Source organism: Chelonoidis abingdonii, chromosome 4 (genome assembly GCF_003597395.2).
Source record: "Chelonoidis abingdonii isolate Lonesome George chromosome 4, CheloAbing_2.0, whole genome shotgun sequence".
Classification (NCBI taxonomy): domain Eukaryota; kingdom Metazoa; phylum Chordata; order Testudines; family Testudinidae; genus Chelonoidis; species Chelonoidis abingdonii.
Window position 1 is genome coordinate 42,844,063 of NC_133772.1, and position 25,337 is coordinate 42,869,399.

The 25,337-nt window shown below is 43.1% G+C and overlaps 1 protein-coding gene across 1 annotated transcript in view; it reads right to left on the bottom strand.

Annotated features, from left to right (window-relative positions):
* Positions 1-283: 283 nt before the first annotated feature.
* Positions 284-25,337, bottom strand: part of TH (tyrosine hydroxylase) — a 30,378-nt gene continuing 5,324 nt past the window's right edge. Inside the window, exons 2-13 of the mRNA XM_032771016.2 lie at positions 23,024-23,242; positions 17,101-17,275; positions 15,541-15,629; positions 14,529-14,596; positions 11,346-11,396; positions 9,844-9,989; positions 8,406-8,541; positions 8,203-8,272; positions 6,700-6,756; positions 5,421-5,516; positions 5,111-5,244; positions 284-1,018 (exon numbers count right to left, since the gene is read on the bottom strand). Coding sequence (XP_032626907.1) covers positions 859-1,018; positions 5,111-5,244; positions 5,421-5,516; positions 6,700-6,756; positions 8,203-8,272; positions 8,406-8,541; positions 9,844-9,989; positions 11,346-11,396; positions 14,529-14,596; positions 15,541-15,629; positions 17,101-17,275; positions 23,024-23,242 — 1,401 coding nt within the window. The 3' untranslated portion in view covers positions 284-858. The remainder of the gene's footprint in view (positions 1,019-5,110; positions 5,245-5,420; positions 5,517-6,699; positions 6,757-8,202; positions 8,273-8,405; positions 8,542-9,843; positions 9,990-11,345; positions 11,397-14,528; positions 14,597-15,540; positions 15,630-17,100; positions 17,276-23,023; positions 23,243-25,337) is intronic.

The window sequence follows — 25,337 nt, forward strand, 5'->3', positions numbered from 1 at the left end:
ATATTTTAAGTATTTATAGCTTGGGCTAACGTGTTGATGCAGTTTTCCTTGGAGCTAGAAAAGACTCTTTGCTACTAGCTGTGAGACTCCATTTTGGGTAGGATGGAAAGGGCTTATTGGCCAGATTCTATTAGGGGTGGGGCTAAGGATCTATAAAACTGGCTACTAGGCCCAAGAAGGTCACTCCACATTGGGAGTTCAGTTTACTCAGAAGTCTGCTCCAGTTCTGGAGTGCTGGTTGTGGTTAATATAGCTCAGGAGTTCACTTCCACCTGGGAGGACCTAGAGCTGGTAGGATTTACTTAGAAGCCTTTTTGCCCTCAAGGGGGATTTAATACAGGGCAGTTGCTTCTTCATGAAGCTGCTATTGGAATTTTTTTTTAATTAAATGAACATGTTTCCTGTGGGATCTTAAATGAAAAATCCCTTATGTCCAATATTTGTAATAGACTCCTGACTTCTTATGCCCTTAATTCCATTAATTGCACTTAAGTCTATGACCCACAGCTCACGTATAATGACTGTAGTGTGACACTGTATTGGGGACTGACCCAAAGCCCATGGTAGGCAATAAGAAGACTCTCAGTGACTTCAGTAGGCTTTGGATCAGGCCCTTAACCCTTCCATCTTCCATTCAAACTGGATCATCTCAAAATACAAACATCAGTCTTTAAATGACCGTGGGGATACAATGGTGGTGGGCAGCAGTACAAACCCTAAGAGAGAATGGGTTGAAACTATTGCCCAGGACCTGGCTGAAAGCACAGTGGCAAAGTGCCAGAGCAGGGGCCATCTCTGTGATGGTGAAAGGACGAAGCACCCAGTGGCAGAGGGGAGAGAAAGAACATGGTTTTCATATTAACTGATAATATTCAACGCATCAATTAAGGAGTGAAGCTCGTCCCTCACATTCTCCAGAGAGTGGTGGATCTTCTGCGAGTTGTCCAGGAGCTCAATGCTGTGGGTGTATGGATCGTATTTCACTGAGAAGGGTCGCTTGATGCGAGCAGCATAGCTTCTGTAGGGAGAGGGTAGAAGCAAATGTAATGAGTAGAAAGGGATTGTGAGTGGGTTGAAAATAATGGGGGGGACACGTATGCTGCCATGAAATATCTTCAGAACGCACTCTCTGTTTTCAATCACTATCCATTTTAACGTTTTATCAACTTCGGAAAAAAATCTGCGCTTTTCCCAACATCAAGTTTATCCCCAATGACAGTGGCAGAGATGTAGTCTCGATATATCCCTAGTGTATTTCCATGTACTGGAGGGATGAATTTGTTCCTGCACATTTCACTAGGCTAAGATAACTCTGAAAATAAGGGTTAAAATGTTGCCATAAGTCAAATGTGAAAGTGAATTTCATCTGGGAGGATGTTTGTGTAGATGACAAAACACCATTCATTTTGGCATAGGGCAAAGTGACTAACATCCACACCCTCAAAGGTATCTAACCAATTATTTTAATGGGAATTAGGTGTTTAAATACTTTTCAGGCATTAGGGTGTTTGGAGACTGAGGGTTTGTGTACATGGGGAAGTTATGCTCGTGGAAGGCAGGATGTGAATTTAATCTGCTATACATGTACCAGTATAACTCCTTGTGTGGACACTCTTATTCCAGAATAAGAGGGACTTTTTCCAGTCTAGCTTAGGTCACTTTGGAAGCAGTTTAAACTAAATCAGAAGAAAAAACACAATTCTTATTGCAGACTAAGAGTATCCTCATGACAAGATATACCTGTATAACTACAGTGATTTAGCTATAGCTGTATAATTAGACCAGTATAATGTCTCATGTAGAGAAACCCTAAGTAAAACTTTCAAAAGCACCTTAGTAACTTTGGAACCAAAGTCCCATTGATTTTAATTGGGGCTTAGACTCCGTAGGTACTTTTGAAAGTCTTGCCGTAGTTTATAGCCTCTGCTCAGGAGTGGAATGGCAGCGAGTGCTGCAGGTCAGGAGAGAGGTACATCTGGAAAGCTGGGAACCAAGAGTGGACCATGGGGGAAGAGCGGCTTTGTTCTCAGAGCTCTCTGGGCAAAGGGGAAGTTTACACGGTTTCTCTGTACAGTGTCCTGACTCAAGTCAGTACTTCACTCCCAATTAGTAACCCTACACCTGACTCAGCATTAACCCATTGACTTCAGTTATAGGTGTAAACACTCAGCACCTCTCAAAAATCAGGACCATAGCCGTCAACCTTCTAAAACCCAAAATGTGGGATAAAGATCACAGGATAAGTTAAAAAACAAAGGCCAAGATTGTCAGAACTGGGTATCTGACATTAGGTTCCTGTGACAATATTAAGCACCTAAATAAGTGACATGATTTTCCACTACTGAATGAATATGGACTTAGGATCCTGACAGTAGACATTCATACTTGAAAACTGAAAAAAGCTTACAAAGATGGGGGAACAAGTTTGTTCTACTAAAAAGAGTATTTTTGATGAACTCCAGTTACATGAGTCGTTATTTCTGATGGCAATAACTGATACTAGTAAACAGGTAAAAGCAGGTTCATGTGGATAGAGGTGGACAGGGGAATGACTGACTGGGATGATGATTACCCAAAGCATAAGAGAACTAGAATAAGCAAAAGTGTTAAACAATATCCTGCACATTTCACCTTGCTGCCAATATTTGACAGATCTATAATACCAGGTTCACCTGCATCCTTTACTGATAGTCTTTATAGTATCAAGCAACATTTGTCTTTCCTTAGGTTCTGGCACCCTCTTGTGGTCTTTAAAATGACATTCACTTACATTTAAAATAGGGAAAAGTATAATTGAAAATTTTTCCACAAATCCATATTTTCCAACAAGAAATATCTGCCTGAATCAGATCAGTGACTTGAACTGGGTGTCTCGCCCTCCCAGCGACTGCCATAATCATTAGGCTCTTGGTTACACTGGCATGGATGGGTCAGTCGGTCTATCTTGTTTTTTTTTTTTCACAAAAACATTTTTTCCCAAAAAAGTTCTAGTTTTGTTCCAATGTAGAACACAACCATATGTCGAAATTTTTCATGAAAAGGAATTCTTGTTTTCTGGCCAGATGTATTACTTTCCTTTCTCTCCTAACTATGCCTCTATTGATCACTAAAACAACAAGGAGTCTGGAGGCACCTTAAAGACTAACAGATTTATTTAGGCATAAGATTTTGTGGGTAAAAAACACCTCACTTCTTCAGATGCATGGAGTGAAGAAGTGAGGTTTTTACCCATGAAAACTTATGTCCAGATAAATCTGTTAGTCTTTAAGGTGCCACTGGACTCCTTGTTGTTTTTTGGATACAGACTAACACGGCTACCCCCGATACTGTCTATTGATCACTGTTTTTCATTGTTACTTCGAATTAGAATGAATTGCTCTTTGAATGGTGGCTCAAGAGATAAAAGAAGCTCTGACAGGGCACTGAGAGTTAACATTGTGACAATGGTGGTCTTATTGGAACTGCAGTGGTCTGCTGCAAATTGGGACAGGAGGAATCCTGGGGGAAAGCATTAATAATTAGAAATGTGGGCCCTTTGAGGATCCATATCTCAGATGACCTCCTGAGGTCCCTTCCAACCGTGATATTCTATATCTATATCTATCTATGTCTTGCTTCTCCTGGAGCATAGGAACACAATATCCCCTCTGTAGGTAGCTTCATGGATAACTAAATAAGTGCCAGATTGTAAGCTCCTGGGGGCAAGAACTATCTTTTTGTTCAGCACCTACCACAATAGGGTCCTACTCCATAGGTGGTGGGGTCCTCAACCAGACATGAGTCTGGTCTCTGCCATACTCTGCAATAACGGCATGACTGGCAGATGTGCCATATCACCACTAAGTGTGGAGCTGGGGCTCCATTCTGTGATCTTTCTGATAGGAGTCCAGTAGTAGAGATAGAAGTATACATTCCTTTATCTCATTCAGTCTGCCCTCCAGCTCACTGCAGTTGACAGATCTAATGCCTATGAACGATTAAGGTTTGGATGGTTGGGCACGGTGGCCTACTGCTTAGAGCAGAAGTTCATGAGTGAGAATTCCTGGGGGTTGATCTTGGCCTTGCTGTGTGAGCTTTGCAGAGTTGCTTTAACCTCATTGTGCCTTAGTTTCCCTACCTAAAAATGAAGCTAATATGCTTACTTGCCTGTAGGGCCTTCTGAGGCCTAATTAATTATGGTTTCTAATGTGCTTTGAGGTCATAAATGAGGACTTTCAACTGAAGTGTCATATATACTCCTTCATAAGCTGATTTTTTTTTTAGTAAAAAAGGGAAGCATCAGAGAAGGGGCTCGACTTATGAACAAGTATAAAGAGGGAGATGTGGGACACAGTTCCTCCCTCCAACAAAGGGGGCAAGGAGAGGCAGCACAGCCCGCAGAGCCAGAAGGGAAGAGGCGGGGCCAGAGTCTCCTCACTTCTGGCCATGCTGCTCTTCCCCCAGCCTCCAAAGCAGCTGCAGCTCCAGGGCTGGCAGGCTGCGGCTGTGCCACTCAGCTCAGCCCACCAGAGCAGGCTGTGGCCACGCCGTCCAACCCACCAGAACATGCTGCGGCCGCACTGCCCACCCTGCTGGAGCAGCCCCAGCCAGGCCAGAGACATCCTCCCTTGGCCCGCCCCAGGTAAGGTGGGAAGGGATGGGATGGGGAGAGTGCGGGGGTCCTGGGCTGGGGTGGGATCATGTGGGGGTGGTCACAGGGATTATTCCCCTGACTCCCAGTTTCTTCCCCTCTCCCATAAAATTTCCCCACCAGTTGCTGTCCCAGCCCATCAGGATAAGCAGCTGGCATGCTGAGACACTTTGTTTACTTAGGTTTACCTCCGTGACTGCAGATGCTAGAGGTAAACAAACAATATCAGACTTTCAACAGCTTATCCTGATGGCCTGGGATAAGTTTGCCAACCCCTGAATTATCGGGTTAGCTTCTGAATGGGCTATAAAAAATTTCCATTTTTATCCATCTTGGGGGGGTCGGCTTATAAACGAACTGGCTTATGATCGAGTATATATGGTACCAAGTGTTGTTTTGAATGATGCAAGGAGGAAGACAGACTATGATATAACTAACTGTGTGTATTTGCCCTGGTGGCATTTCCGTTCTGGATCCTACCTGAGTTTGTCTTTGGCATCATTGAAGCTTTCAGATACAAAATACACTGGCTGATAGTTCTGATCCTGGTAGGGCTGAACAGCAGCAGCATCTGGATCAAAGTTCCGGACCTCTGGCTCGTCCGACAAGGAGTGCTGAGGAAGGTACGAACAAAAGCCAATGCTTAAAGGAGGGGAAGGAAGTTTGTGTGCATGAGGGAGAGAAATGCAGAAAGTGGATTTGCTAAAGAAACTGCAGGTGTGCAGAGGGAAAAGGAGCCCTTTGCCACAATGTGTCTGAGCAGAGACAGACAAGGTAGGTTGAGACTTACTATCAGCTCCCCATAGGAGGAGAGGAGCCCAGCTCCATAAGCTTTGATTATTCCATTCTGTTTGCAGAGCCCAAACTCCACTGTAAACCAATAGAGCTGCGAAGGGAAGAGAAAAACAAGCAAGGAGTCACTCCTCCTCCTCTTCTTCATTTCCTTTCACCTCTCTGCAGACCGTTCAGATCAAAGAACAGCCTTCCCAGGGCTGTTAGATGGGCTTGAAAGGAACCAGAGAGGTCACTAGCCACAAACTCAGATCAGATCACTCATACGCTTTGGAACAACTTGCATCTCTGTAGACTGTCTACCTATACTGTACCCATCACTGTCATATCTGACTTGCATTGACTAATTGAGACCTGCTTAAGAATAAATCCCTCCTTCTTAGCTGGTGAGGAGCTGGCTCTTTCCTCTCTCCCCCCTTTGGAAGATCTGGGGGCATGGTGCCACCCTGTCTGATTTCACTGCTGGAGGGAGTGAGACAGACAGTGAGTTAGTAGTCTTATTGGGGTCCCCAATAGCATGGGGCTTGAAGCAATTGCTTGCGTTGCAGGTGCTCAGGGCCAGCTAGTCCCAATGTTGTTCATGCATCTCTCTGGATAATGTACTAAATAATCTGATTGTATCACTGAGTATTCAGCGTCAACAAAATATCTTTGTGAATGGGCCTTGAAGCTGAACTTGGTTAGGCAGACTCAAAGATTCCTTTCAATGCTATGCTCAGAATCCCACATCTTTGACAGCACGATGCCAGATGATACAGAAGTGTAAGTGCCATTGTCCATGAAACTTAATGTGTGCCGGGTGAGCTTTGCTCGACCTTAGTCTTTTGTAATAGACTGTATTCCCAGCATGCATTTCAACAGACGCTGCAGCACCCCATGACTAGGCCCCATGTTTCATTGGTGGTATGTGACGCTCTGGAGATGGTCACCCAAGAAGGGAACCAGAACGCTGTGTTCTCCACTCACATGCTCCAGTGGTGTAATGCAGCATGCTGTGTGGGAAACAAGCCAACAGAGTCTCCCCGGTGACACATCTGCTGATTGGATGGAGAAAATGTGAGGGGAGAGGAAATGGAGACATTTGGAGACAGGACATTAGTGACTGATCTTAATGCCTCTACTGAACCTGTATGTATGTAACTCAGGAAAAACTACCTCATTTCCTAACTAAACCACATCCTCCTGAATCATCCCAGCCACTAATACCCAAGGAGGAGAAGGAGTTCACCAGTTCTGCTAGGGTAACAAGGATCCCTACAGAGTAAAGGAAAACTTACTGTTGCAAGTTTCTCAATCTCTTCCTCAGTGGCTCCCAACGATGCCAGTCCAATATCCTAGGAAGAGAAGGAAGAAGGTTAACACTTAAACACGGGTTGTACCCAGAGCCATTTCAGTCCAGTCAGTTTTGCTAGTGGGTTTGGCTTCTAGCCTGCTCAGATGTCACTCATTTTATGGACTTCTCACACCACTCCCTAGTTAGCAGCTCAGAAACCAGCAGCAAGGTGGCACTACGCTAATTCTGAGCTTAGCATGTAGCAGCTGCTTCGGTATCATTTCCTCTAGCACCTCATGCTACGGAGGCTGAGAGTGCAGGGGGAAGAAGGATGATCTTATAGTTAAATCACTGGGCTGAGATTCAGGAGATCTGGTTCTATTTCTTGACTCCTTGGGCAAATCACTTAATCTTTTGGTCTTTGTTCCCCCATCTGTAAAACAGAGGTAATATTTCCTTTCTTTCTGTCTTGTCCATTCAGTCTGTAAACAGAAATGATACCACACCTTACATTTATGGCCCTTGATGGCCTATCTCCACCTCCCTATCATCTCTCACTCAGTATCAAGATGTCAATTTCTGCCTCCAATCAGTAAATGTCAGCCTTTGTCACTCATCTGTTACATTTTCAAACAAGGACCTTCATGCTTTCTTCCAAGCTGACCCTCCTGCTCGGGAAGAGCACCCCATAAACATCCATAAAGCTGCCTCATTATTTTCCTTGAAATCTCTCTTTAGAATTTTCCTTTTCCATGATGCCTACCAAAAACTTGAAAAAAGTTTCGCTACTGGTGCACTGAGAACACAGTCTATCTTGCTGACCAATACTGTCTCGCTGTTCCCTTGTACTCCCCCAGCTGTCTGTATCCTTCTGACATATTTAGACTGTAACCTCTTTGGGGCAGGGACCCTCTTTTGTTTTATGCTAGTTGATATGCAAACACAGCAGGTCCTGGTCCATGACATTAGTCAATAAAAATACTGCTACTACTAATGATGTAGGTGGCCAGTCACCCATCAGAAATGAACAAAGAGTAAAAAGCACTGCTCACAGTAGAGAGGGCACAAACAACCTGTGGCTGACATACAGTCACACCATGGATTTGAGGAACAGTTACTAAGAATGACTATGTGCATAAAATGCAAAGTTTGATCTGTACATCATTTGTGGGGAGGAACAAGTCCTAAATCCACTGGATAAATTGTTTGCTGTGCTTGATACTCTCTCCAGCTCTAGTCCATGATCCGATAGCTACAATAACTCCTTCTAGGAATAAGCTCCCACACAGCTACTATTTCCATGCCATTCCCAACCATACTGCTGGGGAAAATTGGAAGTGAAGTAGCTCCCCTATAGCCAACATAACTATCCAGATCCCGAAGTAATCCCCCCGCTGGGATAAACTGGGATTGGAATTTGAGTTCTCACACCATTCCCTACAATGGCTTCTGAGCATCAGGACCCATTGCTGGGATTTCAGTGCAAGGAATAATCTGCCCTAATTACCTGGGAGAACTGTGCGAACGTCCTGTCGGCTAGCATCGGTACGTGCCCCAGAAGTTCGTGACAACAGTCCCTTCCATTGGAAAGAAAAGAGGAAGGATGGATTAGTTACTGCTAGAGGGCTGAATCACATTTTCTGGTTATACACTGTGGCAGGAGCAGTGTGAGGACAGAGAGGATTCTGCATTGTACCCGACAATACTCACGGCTCTGGGGAGTGCATGGGTGAGGATGCATGGCGGATGTACTGTGTGCACTGGAATACCCTGAAGGCCAAGCTGGATAGGAAGTCACGTGCAGACAGCAGACCAGCCACAGGTCGGAGCTGGAACCCAGTTCTCTCTGAAATAATCCAAACTACCACATATCTTAGGGCCCTACCAAATTCATGGCCATAAAAATCATGTCAAGGACTGTGAAATCTGGTCTCCCACCATGGAATCTGGTCTTTCTTGTGCTTTTACCCTATATTATACAGATTTCATGGGGGAGACCAGCATTTCTCAAACTGGGGGTCCCAACCCAAAAGGGAGTTGCGAGGGTGTCACAAGGTTATTTAAGGGGGGTTGTGGTATTGCCACCCTTTGGCACTGCCTTCAGAGCTGAGTGGTCTGGAGAGCGACAACTGTTGGCTGGGCGCCAGCTCTGAAGGCAGCAGTGCAGAAGTAACGGGTAGCAATACCCCCCCATAACCTTGTGACCCTCCCCCCACACATACACACACAACAATCCTTTTTGGGTCAGGATCGCCTACAATTACAATGCCATGAAATTTCAGATTTAAATAGCTGAAATCATGAAATTTACTATTTTTAAAATCCAATGACTGTGAAATGGACCATGAATTTGGTAGGGTCCTACTTATATAGTGAAAGTTCTTTGAGCCGAGTCTCAGAGTGGGGTGTTCATTAGTCATGATAACATTATCAGCACTTACAGCAAAAGCTATGGTACTGTAAGTGAATGTCTTCAGTTTTACCTTGGCAGACCTAGTATCTCTACTTGCAATAGGCAGCAAATTCCCTGCAAGCCAAGAGGACATGGTGACTGGGCAAATGCTGAAATTCACCACTAGGTACAATGGGGTCCATACACAAATATTTCAGTGCTTGGGCTCTCCGCCCCAGCCCACACACCCTCCACACTAGCCCCTACATTCCTTGAGTTGATTCTCACTCCTGTGCTTGGAATACACATTCCCACTTTAGACCGTCCCCCCGTCCCCTCCCCAATCCTTCTTTGCACTTCTGACCTGGAACCCCATGTTTCAATGCACTGACTCCTGCCACCACCCTGAATTCTCAGACTGAGGCCCAGAATGCTCGCTGGCTCCCTCCCTTTCTCTGAAGTCACTCTCAGAGTCCACAGAGGCATACACACTCTTGCATGAGCATCCCCCCACCCCCCGCCCACTTCCTTCCTGGAGCATGCTAGACCTCTCCCTTGTTTGTACTACCCTACAAATCAGTTCATGCTGTCGGCCCCCATAGCAAGCACTTCTTTACCCTAACCTCCAGTTCCCTCCTCCAGATTCACATTCTGCCTTGCAATGCGCCCCAGCCATTCCATGGAGTCACATGCCTCCATGCTGATACCCACGATCCTGTGATCCCACTCCTGGCCCTGGAACGTGCTCACACCCACCTTTCAGGAAGCGGGAGACATCCTCCAGTTGAGGAATGTTGTTCTCGCTGTAGCCGCAGAATCTCTCTAGCAGGTGAAAGGCCTCCAGGTGCTCTTTGCAGGCATGAGTTGGGTACAGACTCTTCAGTGTGGTGTAAACCTCCCTCCTTCAGAGTAACAGATGGGAGAGAGGGTGTGAATTCAGGATCTAGCCCTGCTGGCCTCTGTAGCTCCTCTCATCAGGACAGACAACACCCAGTAAGCATCCTGTTGGAGTTCGTCTCCCTGTTTTTGTTTTTGTTTTTAACCATTGATTTTCTATCTGTTTACACACACATGCTCAAACACATGTGCACACGCACACTCTCCACCCAAATGCTTCTTGCTGACTCTGAGAGTGGAGAATTCAGAGGCCTCCTTCACAGGGACAATTCCTGTATCTGGCGATAACTAACTCAAGGCCAAGGTGCATCAAGAGAGTTCATTCTAACTGGGAACAAAAATCCAGTCCCAGTGGCTTTATATTTTAAAAAAGTTACAATAGTGAGAGATAATTGAGAGACAGCAGATGGATAATTCCAAAATACACATCAGCAGCTCCCCTGATAAGTCATCTTCTCATTAGTGGTCCTACCCACCAAAGGTAAGTCTACACGGCAAACAGAAACCTGCAGGTGTGAGTCTCAGAGCCCAGGTCTACAGTGTCAGGCTCATGGGGCTCATGCTAGGGCGCTAAAAACAGCACTGGCTCAGGCTGGAGTTCAGGATCTGAAGCCCGACCCTGTCCCTAGGTTTGGAGGCTTGCTGCTGTGGGTTTTAAAACAGTTTAGACGTACTGTAAGGGGAGCCTCTTGAGACAATAAGAAGTGGAACTGTAATGGCCTTTAGGTTAGAGAGGAGGAGCAGCAGAAATTGATTTATGGTACTAAAAGGTCTTGGCTGTGCCTTAGACCTTGTTAGGTGACTGAGCAGTTAACAAATAGAGTGGCATTACTGGGTCAGATTTCCTCACCTGCTGCACCTCCTTCTCTGAGCTATGAACATTAGCATCATCTGACATTCTTGTTCTTTAGGGATGGCCTCCTGCACCCTCCCACTTAGAATTCCCTTAGCTCCCAAAAAGAACGAGGAGTACTTGTGGCACCTTAGAGACTAAAATTTGTTAGTCTCCAAGGTGCCACAAGTACTCCTCGTTCTTTTTGCTGATACAGACTAATGTGGCTACCCCTCTGAAAGTTAGCACCCAAGGAATTCCTTGCAGACAGTCAGAGCTCTTTACAGAGAGGCAATTAGGCAACATCTATGCCTTCGTGATATATTTTTTTAAGACACTGCACCACAACCATTCTGTTCTCAACTTCCAGTATTGGCCCCAGTATAAACACACTACTGTTTTCTGATTTCTCTATTTGCCCAAGGCACACTCCCCCACAGCTCAATGGGACAAAATCTTTTATTTCTTTCATGGTTCCTAATTCAGCAGGATGGAGTCCGAAAGGATTTTGCATTAAATCAACACTCACCATGTAGCTATCTCATCTGCCCTGTACTCCACTCTAGGAATTGGCTCCCCGCTGCAAGGCAAACTTGGGGTTAGGAACAACAGGAGATGGGGAAACACAATAACAACATGCTATATACTCTGGGGCCTCAACTTTAAGAAAGCTCCCCCACCCATTAAAAAAAGAGCACTAAGTTTACGATGCACAATATCTTCACAGTATAATATGGATTGGACAACTTTAAACCTAACACATAGCTAGCATATGGGGCACAGGGTTAGCACAGGTCTAGCAGGAAACATATGGGTCATAAGTAGAGTTGGGCCAAATTTTTTGATCAAAACTTCTTTTTGGCCAAAAATGCAGATTCAGTGACACTAAAACATTTAGTGAATTTCTGTCAAGATTGCTCAGTTGTTTGGGTCAAAATGAAAGCTAAAAAAATTCTGGAAAAATGGAAACTTTGTTTCAGTGGTTCCTTTCATTTTATTCATAGTTTTTTGTAATATATTAAAAATGCTCAAAATCAAAACAAAAGGTTTTATGGGGTGCCCAACAAAACAACATTTTACAAATATTTTGATTCACTGAACCTATCAAAAAAACCCTTCATTTTTGTCCCCACCAGAAATTATTTTTTTCTTCAATTTTTCAGACTTGCCAGGGAAAACTGAAAACACTATTAGTTGCCCCGCTCTGGTCATGAGGCTAATTAGAGACACAGCTAGTATATGAAGATAGGGCTAGCATGGGTCTAACTGGAGACATGGGGCTTAGAACTGAACATAGGGTTAGGAGGGCTTTAAACTAGCAGCTACTGGGGTGAGTCTTAAAGAATCAAACCCTGCACATATGCTCAAAACATGTAACTGAGACTCAGCATGGCCTGAAGGTAAAGAATCAGGGCACCAAGGGCCATAAGGAGCAGCAATTCTTCTATTGCCTGTACACCAATACTAGAAAGCTGGGAAATAAACAGGAGGAATTAGAAATGCTCATTTTATAGAAAAAAATTGATGACTGGTGTTACTGAAACCTGGTGGGAGGAGTCACATGACCAGACTGTTGAAATCCCTGGATAGCCTATATTTCCTTGATAGGGTACATGTCTACACTTTGAGCTAGGGGTGTGATGCCCACAGGCGGGTTTGATCTTGGCACAGCTAGGCTGTGCCTCCACTGTCACTGCCCATGCTCCCACAGCTACACTGCTATTTATACTCATGCTAACGCTCATCAAGCTAGTGTGAGTATGTGTATGTGTGCTGGGAATCACAACCCTAGCACATAGGGTAGGCTTAGTAAGAAGGGAAGGGAGTGACACGCTACATTAAAGATACTATTACCTACTTTAGACTTACTGACAATTCAGAAGGACAGGAACAGGAATGATTATGGACCTATGTACTAAGTGATAAACCACAAGAATTATATAGATAAACACAGACACAGACACACTTGGTGCTTTAATATGGACAATTCCCCAAAGCTGACAGTTGAGTAAAACTGAGTGGGAGGGGAGGAAAAATTTAAATATCAAAATGTGAGTGATCATTAGCATATGTTTAAGAATGCTTTATTCAATGCCCCCAGCAAACCCACAATTCCACAAGAAATTATATATATATATAAAAAACTGTGACTACTTTTCTTTTATATATATATATATATATATATATATGTATATATACACACACACACAAGGACAATGGAAATGTTGATAGCAATGAATACAAATGGACAATTAGGAAATGCAGATGATTGATAAGTGAAGTTCAAGGTATCGATGAAAAAATGTACGGCCAACAGAGGTAAAGATTTCCTTCTTATTGTCCTTAAATATACTAAAACTAACAAAATCCTAACATTGGGATAAACCTGGTAATATATAAGGATGATAAAATTGTCAATTATGATGTAGAAAAGGCAGAAGTATTCCATAAATAATTTTGCTCTGTATTTGGAAAGAAGCAAGATGATGCCTTCATGCCTTACAGTGATAATGAAATACTTTCTATTTCATCAGTAACCAGGGAGGATGTTAAACAGCAATTATTAAGGTTAAATGGTTAACCGATGGATCTAAAAGAATCATCATCATCTTGTTAAGGAAAGTGGCATTCCCAAGGTATCTGTTCTTTGCCCCATGGTATTCAATATCTTTGTCAATGATTTGGAAGAAAATACAAAATTATTGCTGATGAAATTTGTAGATGACACAAAAATTGAAGGAGTGATAAAAAATAATGATGTGGTCAAGTCAGTTCTAAAGACCAATCTGGATTGCTTGGTCAGATGAGCTCGAAGTACAATACTATAACTAAGTGTGCGGGCTGAGGTGAGGTAGGGTGGGGAAGGGAATGCATTCGTTGGATGCATAAGCAAAGGAATATTAAGTAGGGACAGAGAAGTGGTATTACATCTGTATCCAGCATTAGTGAGACCATTACTAGAATACTGTGTCTAATCCTGGTATTCATACTTCAAAAAGAATGCTGAAAAATTGGAAAAGGTTTAAAAAAGAACTACAAGAGTGATTTGAGGTCTGGAAAACATACCTTATAATGAACTAATTAAGAAGCTCAGCCTATTTATCTTACCCAAGAGAAAGTTTAGAGGGGATCTGTTTGCAGTTTACAAGTACCTTTATGGGAAAGGGAGTTCTGATAGTAGATGGTTCTTTAATCTAGCAGAAAAAGGTATAACAAGATCCAGTAGTTGAAAGATTATTTCTAGATCGAATTTGTCTAGCTTTAAACATACATTTTTAACAGTGAGAGTAATTAACCATTGGATCAATTTACCTAGGGATGGGGTGGTTTCTCCATTACTTGACGTCTTTAAATCAAGACTGGATATCTTTCCAAAAGAGATGCTCTAGCTTGGACTGGAGTTATGGGCTTGATGCAGAAATTACTGCATGAAGTTCTATGGCCTGTATTATGCAGCAAGTCTGTTCTGGCTTTAACATCTACGAATTAATGAACATGCAGATTTTTACGCATGGGAAGAAGCTGAAATGAGTGCAGAAAGCAAAGGACCTGAGAAAAGAAATCGGAAAGGAAGAATGGAAGGGCAAAATAATGGACAGAGAAGAAGATAAGCTGACAGAAGACAGGTTTATGGAAGTAACATCATAAATTCCCAGCAGGTGGCACTGTGCTATGAAATTGCTCCGGCACATAGGTTTGGAAAGTGTCTTACTGCTTATAGTGGAAGGCAATTTCTGCTATCATTTTCCTTCGCTGCCGGTATGCTTGGTCAGAGAATCCCTGTGACAAAAGGGAACAGAAAACAAGTGTTTAAGTTAATTAACCTTTCACACAGGAAAGTTCTCCCATTTCCCGCACTACCACACACACACTTATATATAGGCCCTATAGTGGTGGAGATATACATGCTCACATATTAGCAGTTAGCAACTGCCCCTCGTTACAACAGAGGCCCCTCCTTTCATATCCATAGGTAACTTCTTTCCCCATCTCAAAGTGAGAGCTTTGTATTCTCCTTCTAGGTGGAGGAATTGGGCCCTGCTCCAATCCAATGTATGTCCTGTCTATTCATTTTCTGAGAAGCCAGGTCCTTCAAGCCAAACACAAGACATCTCTACTCCATCTCTGGGAAGCCAATTCTGAAACAGAACCAGTTAAAATTTGGGCTATATAGCCATGAAAATTTCTTCAGAAGTGAGATTTTTTGAACTGAGGAATAATATCCTTAGGAATGTAGTAGAAGCCCCATCTGTTGATCAAACTAGACTAGACAAAGCACTGAAGAATACAGTATCCTGCAGGAACTAAACTTTTGCTGGCTACAGGGAGATAGGCAAAGTGGGATTACCAGTAGAGCTAGGCCAGAAATGGTTTTCCCATCCTAAGAAAATGTTTGACATTTTAAAATCTTTCCTTTCCCAATTTGGATGAAAAGTCAGAATCTCAAAATATTCATGAGCTGACTATCCCACAAAAGTTTTAGTTTGAGTCTATCAAAACGGTTCCTTTTGATTTTGATCTTTTTGTATTTTAACATTTTTTAAACGAAAATGGACCCTTTCCTGAAAACAGTTATGGGTTTGCAGAATCAACATTTTCTGATAGAAAAACATTTTGTCAAAAAATTCCCAACCAGTTCCAGTCACTGGTGATTTCCATTTCTCTGTTTCCGTTGGAAGACACGTGGCTAGAAAGTGAGGATACGTCTGTATGCACCAACTCACCGGGTGATCCAAATCCAAGTCTGGGTCAAACTTGGTGACCAAGTGGTGACACTTGTCCAGTTCAGAGATTTTTCTTGGAAACCAGTAAACTGTAAAGAGAAATAAGACCATAGAAGTGAACACTGAGCTAAGTATGTCTCAATCCAAGTGAAGAAGAGAAGGTCATAGCACACACATGACCTGATGGGTCACATGCATAAACACATGACCCGTCAATTCCAAATGATTTAATTGCACGTGACACCACTGCGCTTCAATGGCTATGCTCCATGACTGCCCATGAGCCCTTCCTATGGAACACCTATCACACAGCCAGACATCATAAAGTGACCTCCATCACATGCGCAAACATGACTTTCCTTTCAACCTCCCAGCACAATGATATTTTCTGTTACTAGGAAACCACTAGGAAAAAAAACTGGCTTTCACTCAGAGCAGCTTCACCCTCCCAAGGGTAAAATAATATGTGGTCACTGTAAAACACCTAGGATCCTGCATGACCCCCTACACACACCTCTGAGTGCTTCTGTTGATGAAGCTCAGGTACATCAAGGATTAGGTAGTAATGAAACAAATCCATTTTACCAGCCTTCCCAGGCTTGTGTGTACACAGGGAACCATCATCCAATGGCTTGGACCAGGCTATTCACTTGCATCGCTAGGTCAGAGAAAGATGACGTAGCACTGATCAGCTAACACTGAAGGGGTGGAATTACAAGGAATGCAGGGAGATAATAATGGCCCCAGATTAGCAGTGTGATACCCAGACCCCAGGCACATCATCTTCTGATGCCAGTTATAGTAAGGAAAGGCCCCATGACTGATCATCATCCCCATCATCTGGTCTCCTTTCTCTTTGTATCTGTTGGGCACAATTAGTCAGAGTTGTTCCCTATCTAGCCCAAATATAAAGTCTGAGACAATATCATGTTTAAATCACTAGCCAATTTTTGGCATGCTGGCTTCTCACCAGGAAAAAATTAAAGTTCTTATTGACTTCTCCTGATGAACTTCCAGGGCTACTTTACCCTTACCACCCACCTAATGGCTGCTCCAGGAATCAAAGCTGGGAGGAAGAGAGAAATCCTCTGACCTTAGTGATGTATCAAAGTAGAATTCTTGCTCAACTAGAAAGGATTCATTTTACTAATCCTTAGAGACATGCAATTGGTCACTAGTGTCTCACTGGTGTAGAAAGAGCACCCTTCAAACACACGTGAGGTTACTGACACATAGGTAGAAAGGTCAGAAATGTAAAATAGACAACTGGCTAGAATAAGCAGGGTGGAAGCTGTACGGTACTAGCTATTAGGCATTACATTTCTAATCCTGTTGCTATTTGGACCTGGAAGAAGGAATCCAACACCTCTTGAAAAGGGAGAAGGTGAGAGAGAAAAGATGAGATCTGAGGAGCTTGCTGGGAGGAATATTCTAGTCTAGTCTAGTCTAGTCTATTCAGATCCCTGGCATGTGAGTGCTGAAATCCCTGTGCCACAGTTTCTAAAGTTCAATCTTCATGTTAGACTTGAAAAAAAAACACAACAGCTGCAAGTTCCTTACACTTGTCTTCCTTGGTGTGCCTCACATCTTCTGACATCCTTCTGATGGAGCTCATGAGAGTGCTAACATCGGAGCTATGGACTTCACACCGTACAAAATATTCCAGCTCAGTGGTCCCTGTCCGAAGCTTCCTGCTGGGCCTTGTCTCCAGGTGGTGAATTTTAGCTTCAAATGTCTTTAGATGGTGGAAGAGGGGAAAGATATAATATAAAAATACAGGCTCTGATAACATTGCATTACAAACTTTCCAACGGGTGAAATTAAAGTGGAAAAAGTCCAGAAACACAAACTCTTTCCAGGATGCCTGCAGGGTAGGAGAATGGGTATTTCTGATCCTGAGTTAGGAACTCCTGAAATAAGAATATCCCTCGCATATACTGTAACGTGAGTAGGTTGAAATTCTATGACTGAAACATTTTCCCATTACAAAATGCCATTAAATCTTAATGGACATTTTCTGCAAAATTAAACCACATTTTGTAATGTCAAAAATTTTGCACAAGCAAATGTGAACCATCGTGACATATTTTTCAATTCTCCAATTGGGAAAATGAAAATGAGAAAAATTATTTTGAAACAAAATGTCTCATTTTGAAATGGTGATTTGAAACAAATTTTGTTTCAATTTAAAATGTCAAAAATTAGCATTTCCTATTTGAAATTTTCAGAATTTTTTAAACTAACTTTTTCTCTATTTTGGCTTTTCACTCTGACACAGGTAAAAAGTAATTTCTAAATGGAGGCATTTCCTGTACATGGAATATTGCCCTCCTCAAATTGTTCTAATTGTTATCAAAGTGATGAGTCATCAATGTCAGTCAAAAGGCACAAGCTCTTAGCTCAGACTGTGCAAACAAATAGATACAATTTGTTATAGTTGCAGAACCTTATTACTTATGTTGAACAGCTGTAGTACACATAAGGAAGTGACATTCCACCAATACCTCTCTTAATATCTTTCAAATGCCTATTATGGGTGTGGATTTCAGCCACTATTACCCCAAAGGAAGCAAAACACGAAGTGAGAAGGTAGCTTTCATCTACCAGGCAGTGTCAGTCCTATGCACTGGCCAAGGTGCTGAAATAAAGGCAGTGAAGAAACTGTCAATGCTATACATCATTTATGAGTCATCTTTTCTCTCTGAAGGAGCTACAGGGTCAAACACACTGAGTCGCTCTCTCTTTCCAACACACAGGCAGTTTTTCATGCATTACACCCATCTCCTCTGAATTCCTTAAGGATCTCATATTGTATCTCAGTCAAGGAAATTCCTTTACAGACTCTTGTCAAAAAAGCTATCAACATCTCTAAAAAGTAATATTAAGAACCATCATCTTGGTCCTTTCTCACCACCCATACGAGCCAGCAGGTCTGCATGCTACTTCCACTGTCTTCCCATCCCCTCTTAGCCAGGAAGCAATATTCTCACTCTAATCTTCAGCATGTTAACAAATTGTGATACTTTTTGGCCATTGGGCTGGCTCACAGAGCACTGTGATTGGTTTAGCTTCCCTTCCAATACCTTGACTCTCGATACATGGTAGATCTAATAAGTAACTTCCTTCAGTTCTATTTTGAATTAATTACTAGACACTTATGAAATCATAAATACCTGGAAAGGTTCCTCCTTTGTCTCCTGGTATCTTTATTATCCAACAAAGGGAAGGTAGCAGCATCATGGGAGATCAGCCAGTGTTCATGCTGCCACTGGAACATCTTGCTTCTTGAGAAGAATTGGAACTTGGCCTCATGCCCTACCCTCCAATCTCAGTGACAGAGCTAGGTGTGCTGCTGGGAACATCTTGCGGTGTATTGGAGAATCCCAAAGCGCCCACTACGAGATTCCCAACAGCAGGTATAAACTGGCATAACTTCATTGAAGCTAAATGGAACTAAGATGAGTTACACTAGGTGCAGATCATTCTAATTCTTTTATTAAACATGAAAGAGAGACCCCAAAAGTCAGACATCTTAACAGAGTTTAACTAGCTTATGAATTAGTCTGTTTCTCACTAGCAGCACTCAAGTGGCCCATTTTCTCTGCTATCTCCAGACTAACTGAATGCAGGTGCAAGCTAGAATTTTAACTCAAGCTATCGCATTTTTTTGCTTATTCCCAAGCATTTGGCTATAGGAAAACAGGCTTCATTTTAGAACATGGGCTGAAATGATTGATTCAGATGGAATAAAGGAGCCCAAAGAGTTAAAGGTGTTAACGTGACCCTGGAACTCTCCAACATTAAACAGTTTTCAACGGTTTGGTATTTATTAAAGATACGGAAAAGAAAGAGAAAGAAGTGAACCATCAGAAATTTTAAGTATTAAGTAAGGCTTTTATTCTAACATCCATTGTTCTCTTTCCCTTTAGAAGTAATGAGTCTTTAGAAGGGAAAAAAGAATCCATCTCTGACAGTTGTTTAGATGCTATTATAGGTGGCAATATCTGTCCTTCTGAGGAGAAGAGCAGAAGTTAATTGGGCTCTAGCTGTTACTGTTTCGGTTGTCAAAGTCTGATCCTGCTTCCCTTCAGACAAAACAAAATGGACACAAGTAAAAGTGGGGAGAAAAAAGAACAGCAAAGATAGAAAATGCAGCTTTGTCTCTGGTGTTTAATCTTACTTGTGTCCTCACCGAGTGGGGAAAAAGCCAAGCACAGCACATGGTCTTATTAGCTACTTCAAGACCCAGGAAACTTGTATTAACATCTGGCTGTCCCAGGCATTACTTTTAGCTGCCCTTCTGATCACAGGCTTACAGCAGCGGCAAAAAAAAAAAAAAGTTTGACCAGCCAAACCAGACTCTGATTAGACAGAAGGAAAAAATCTGGAAGCAGGTGGGGTGGCTCTGGGGAGGCTGGTGCCATGAGCAAGAAGATTTCACCTGTAGGTCACAGGATTGAGTCAAATGAGTTTGGTGGCCTCAGTTCTGCAGACAGGGCCCGTGCAACTAGGTGCTAGGATTTGGGGAGCGGCATTTTCTTCGGCGGCAGCTGGATCTTCGGCCACCCCAGTCACCGCCAGTATTTAGGCAGAGGGAGCTGGGCCAGGGGAGCATGGGGAGGGCCGCCTGCAGCAAGTAAAGGGGGGGCAGCACGCAGGGGAACTCCCCACCCAATCAGCTTAGGCGCTGCAAGCCTGGGAGGCAGGAGAAGTGAAGCAGCGACAGCATGCTCGGGGTGGAGGTGGAGCAGGGGGGAGCTGGGGGCGGGGGTGCCTCAGGGCGGAGGGTGAGGGACCTGCCGCAGGTGGGGCACCTCAGGGCGGAGGGGGAGAGCTGCCATGTTGGGGGTGTGCCTCAGGGCGGGGGCTCAGGGATGGGGGAGGGCTCAAGGTGGAAATTTTGCCTAGGGCTCGAAACGTATTTGCACCAGCCCTGCCTGCAGACAGATGTTGATGTCATCACGCTTACTTCCACAACTGGCGTCTCAGTGGGGAATGACTACTGAAACAATATCAGTCCCAGAGGTGGTCCCTCCAGCTAGGGTGAAGGGAAAGCATAGAGGGATGCTATGGGAAGCTTGCTCTGCAGCTGCCCATGCTGTACCTGAGCACTGCTTGGTCTCCAGGGATATCATTTTGGCATCTTTCACCAGCAATTATTTCACCCAGAGATAAAGAGTGGAGAAGGGGGGTTGGCCCTTTGCATCCACAGGAGGGTTCTGATATATTCCCTGATGTAGGGAAATCTGGCCCTTGCAAACCCACTTCTCTGGGTGATGACCCAGTCTTTTCCGAATCTCTGAGTTCTTCAGTAGAGGAAGGGGTGTGATTTTTAGTTAATCAGAGGCAGAACAAGGAGAAGGAACAGAGGCAATGTCACGAATAAATTCAATTTAGGACCATGTTTTTAAATGTACCTACCCACCTCTCTATTACATTGTCCCCCAATAATCAATGCCTTAGCATTAATCTGACAGCTCTGATTGCATTACCTATGCGTTGGCTGCATGCATCACATACAGCAGAGTGAAACCAGCCTCCCTGCAGCCTGTTTCATGATGAGACAAATGTCATTACACCCGTCCGTTTTCATATCTTGTACCTGCATCGCCAGAGGGATCTGAGAAATGAATCTTCCCCTGTTGTAACTTGAGATGCTTGCGGCTTTTTTAAAAAAAATCTTTCTCTGTATCAAGCTGAGAGAGCGCTTCCGCTGAGACAACTCCTCATGCAATGAGTAAATTGCCCAAGAGGAAGCAGGTGCCAGTTGAATAAAAGCTACCCTGAGTTCTTGCCTGACTTTTTAAATTGTTCTCTGCTGCCTTGGAATATATTTTTTACACACACACACAGAGCGTAAAATAAATATCACCCACATCTACTAAGTGCAGGACCCTATAAAATTCACGGGATGAGAATCACTTGGCATCTCATACCAGAGAAGTAGTAAATGGCATTTGAAATCTGTTGTTGATGCACTTCTGAGCCTTTTCTGACAGTCACAAACTTCCTGGAAAGAGACAGCAACTGTGACCAAGACCAGTAGGGCTCTCAAATGCTTGCCTTGTGGAGCACTTCTGGTCCACAGATCCCACTGCAAAGGCAATATGCTACAGGAACACAGCGTTAAATACTGTAAGTTGGTACATTTCTATCCTGCTTCCACAAGAGATGCAAGGCCACTTGTGGCCATTAAGATCCCAAACAGCTTTCCATAAGATTAGAGGAAGTGTCCTGATCAAATTTCAGTTTGAGTAATTACTAACTAAACTCTCCCCTCACACACACACACAATTTCAACTGAATATTTTTTTTCTTTTCTATATGGCCTCAGCTGTTTTTCATTGTTGCTTTGTATTGTTAATGGTGGTCAGGTTTCATCCCCAGAAGTGGCTGCATTTCATTGGGGACTAAGGTGTTACACACATACACGCACATACTGACCGAATTCTCCTCTTATTCATACCACAGAAGATGATGGAATTAAACAAATATAAATGAAGAAACTCAGGCTCATGATTTGTAATCTGCTTTTTGAAAATTTCTGCATGAAAAGTACTATATAAATTCAAGTCATTATCCTTTATGACTGGTTAAATAAGCAGCACTTACCTATGTGAGCATCCATCCATGCTACCAATGTCACAGATAAAGCTACTTTTGACTGGGAAAACCCAATTATTTACCATCTCCCTATGCAATTGTATACAGTGGCAAGAAATGCTTCTTGTCATGGGCATATTCAGGATGCAGTAATGAAGGAAATCAGTGCAACTTTTGAAAGTTTATGGATCAAACTCATCCCTGTGGTAAGTAGGTATAATTGATGGGCACTATCCTGATATTATGACCATGCTGAAGCTGGTCCTGTCACTTTGGTTGAAGTTCAGTGGGGATATGATTCAGAGATGGGCAGAGCTTTGAGTGAGGGGGTGACTGAGGCTATGTGAGGGAGCTGCATGGTTCATCTGCAATCTGTCCAAACTCTGCAGTCTCTGATGTGTTTCAGGGAGTGCCATAAAGGTGGACAACAGTGCAGGGTGCGGGTCATTAGAGGGAACCATGAGAATCAGAGGTGAATACAAATCCACACTTGTTTATACTTTAGTTGTGCTGGGTACTGGTTCACTCTGGGCAATGTTCAGTCAAAGGCAAGGCCAGAGCCTGGAATTACAACCACAACATTGTCAGGCAAGGGGTATGTCTCATTTATATTGGTTTCTCTGGGAAAGAATGTGATAGAGACACCAGTAAATGAATAGAGTGTACTACTTAAGTTAATGTAACCATCAATATTTGAATTCATCCAATTAAGCCCCGAAGAATTAAAATCAATAATTCATATTAGGTAGGCTTTAAATTAGACCCTTATCCAGTTGAATTTTGGTGAGTTGGCAGTGTTCCCCCAAGCTACAGTAACAGACCTTCCACCTACATCAAATGCAGTATTTATTGAGTGCAGTACAGGAGGTTAGTTGCTCACCTCAAACACTTTAAGTGCATGAGATAGCGATGAAGTCTTCACTCCCTTAAGCATGAAGAAAAGGTTCAACATGGCCTTCCCATCTTTCTCCTCAAAGACAATTGTTTCTGTGGACTCTGCAGCATCAGTGGCGGTGGCGGCTGCTGCTGCTGCTGCAGCTTCTCTCTCCTTCCTTGCATCTTCAATGAGGCTCTGCCGTCTACCGATGAATCGTGGAGACTGGAAGGAGAGCAGAGTTAAAAAGCAGCAATCTTCTCCTTAAGACAGCTGAGGAACAATGGGACTCCCACCACCTGATCCCCATTGTAACATTCCTTCAAGGACTAGCAGAGAACAGCTCTTATTGGAGTCAACTAGAGCAATCTGGGTCTGCAAACCTGTCAGGGTCCAGGCTCTTTTCAAGGTTCTGAATTTGGCAGCAAGTGTAGTCAGGTAAGAGTGTATTTCTTAGGTTGAGCCTAGATTTTTGCTATGGGCACTATGGATTCTATTGTTTTCATGTGTTGGTTCATGATAAAGAAGCTTCTTTTAGCACTTTGAGACACACTGATTTAAACCCTGGCCTCTACTGGAGGCAGAAGTCTGGATCTCACAAATGCCTACTGCAAGGAGCTGACTACCTTCAACTCGCATTGGTTTCACTGGGAATCACAGGTTCCCAATGCCTTACTGGGCTAGTCTCATAGAATAAAATATCAGGGTTGAAAGGGACCTCAGGAGGTCATCTAGTCCAACCCCCTGCTCAAGCAGGACCAATCGCCAGACAGATTTTTGCCCCAGATCCCTAAATGGCCCCCTTAAGGATTGCACTCACAACCCTGGGTTTAGCTGGCCAATGCTCAAACCACTGAGCTATCCCTCCTCTCATGCTGTGGTAGGTTCCAGTGTAGCGGGAATATGCCAACTCAACCACCTTTTACTTATGACACTTTTATTCACTCCCATCAAAACCAGGTCTTGGGCCCCATTCTCTGTTGATGTAATATGGCTAGATCCATTTATACCAGTAGAGAAATTGATTTATCCATTTTTTGTGTGTGTGTGTATCTTATGTGCATTCCCAAACACTGAGGCAGGGGTATGTCTGTGGAGGTTTTTGTCCTGCAAATAGCATCTTTTATAGGCTCCCTTGGTTGTCTTTTTTTTTTTTAACACCACTCTTATCAGAAATAATAGTTTCAAATCCATCTGAAATGTTCCTAACTGGATTATAAGAGAGTGAGATGGTCCATCTGTAAACTCCCACCAGGCTTGTGTCTACTGCTTATTATGGGATCATATATTCATGATGATTTGTTTGGTCTAACCGAAAAAGCTATAAATCCATCCCAGCCAGGACTAGCCAATCGGGCCTCAGCACACTGCTGGTAATATACCTCCTTCCCTGGGCAAGACTTGGCAACAGAGTACAAATAGGCTAAGCAACAAAATAAAACCAAACTGAATCTTCACCCCACATTTGAAATGCTCTTTATTTTTGTGCTCCCTGATTGCGGGGAAGAGTAGAAGAAGGAAAGTTGTTTCAGCTATTCTGGCCAGGTTGGAAACAGGAAGAATTGTGAGCTCTTGAGAAAACTTGTTCCCAGCCCAAGTTTGCAGGCATAAGAGGTTTGTCTAGTTCAGATAAAATGGTGACAATAACCCAAACTTTTGGGTGCTTTTCCAAATGGAAACTTTTATTTGTATGATAGTAGCACATAGAGGCTCCAACTCAGCTCGGGACCCAATTGCCCTAGACATTTTAAAAGCACAATAAGAAAATATCTAACCTAAAAAAGCTTCCAATCTAGATGGACAAGGCAGACAAAGATTGGGAGAAGTGAAATATTATCCCTATTTTACAGATACGGAACTGAGGCACAGAGAGCTTAAGTAGCTTGCCCAAATTTGCACAGGAAATGTGTCACAGAGCAGGAACTGAAACCAGTTCTTCTGAGTCCCAACTCAGGACCTCAAACACAAGCCCTTCTTTCCTCTTGTATTGAAAAATCTCTGAACGTTTTGAAATTTGCCCACCCACAGTTCTTCAGATGTGTTGAATATGCCAACAGGAGGACTAGTAAAGATTAGTCCTGTGTACAATAAACAGTCAGTGAATATTTTGCTCCTCTACAGCTGGGTATATGTGAGCTTCCTTTGGTGGGTGGTAATACTAAAGTCTGGTTTTAAAGCTTTATAAAATCTCTCACTTCCTTTTTCTCCCCACCTACTCAAAATGCCTTTATTTAATTAGTAGAGCTAGGTGCAAACCTCACTAACCTGTTGAAAAAAGAGTTCTTAACAATTTTCAAAGCACTGACCTTCCATTTGCTTT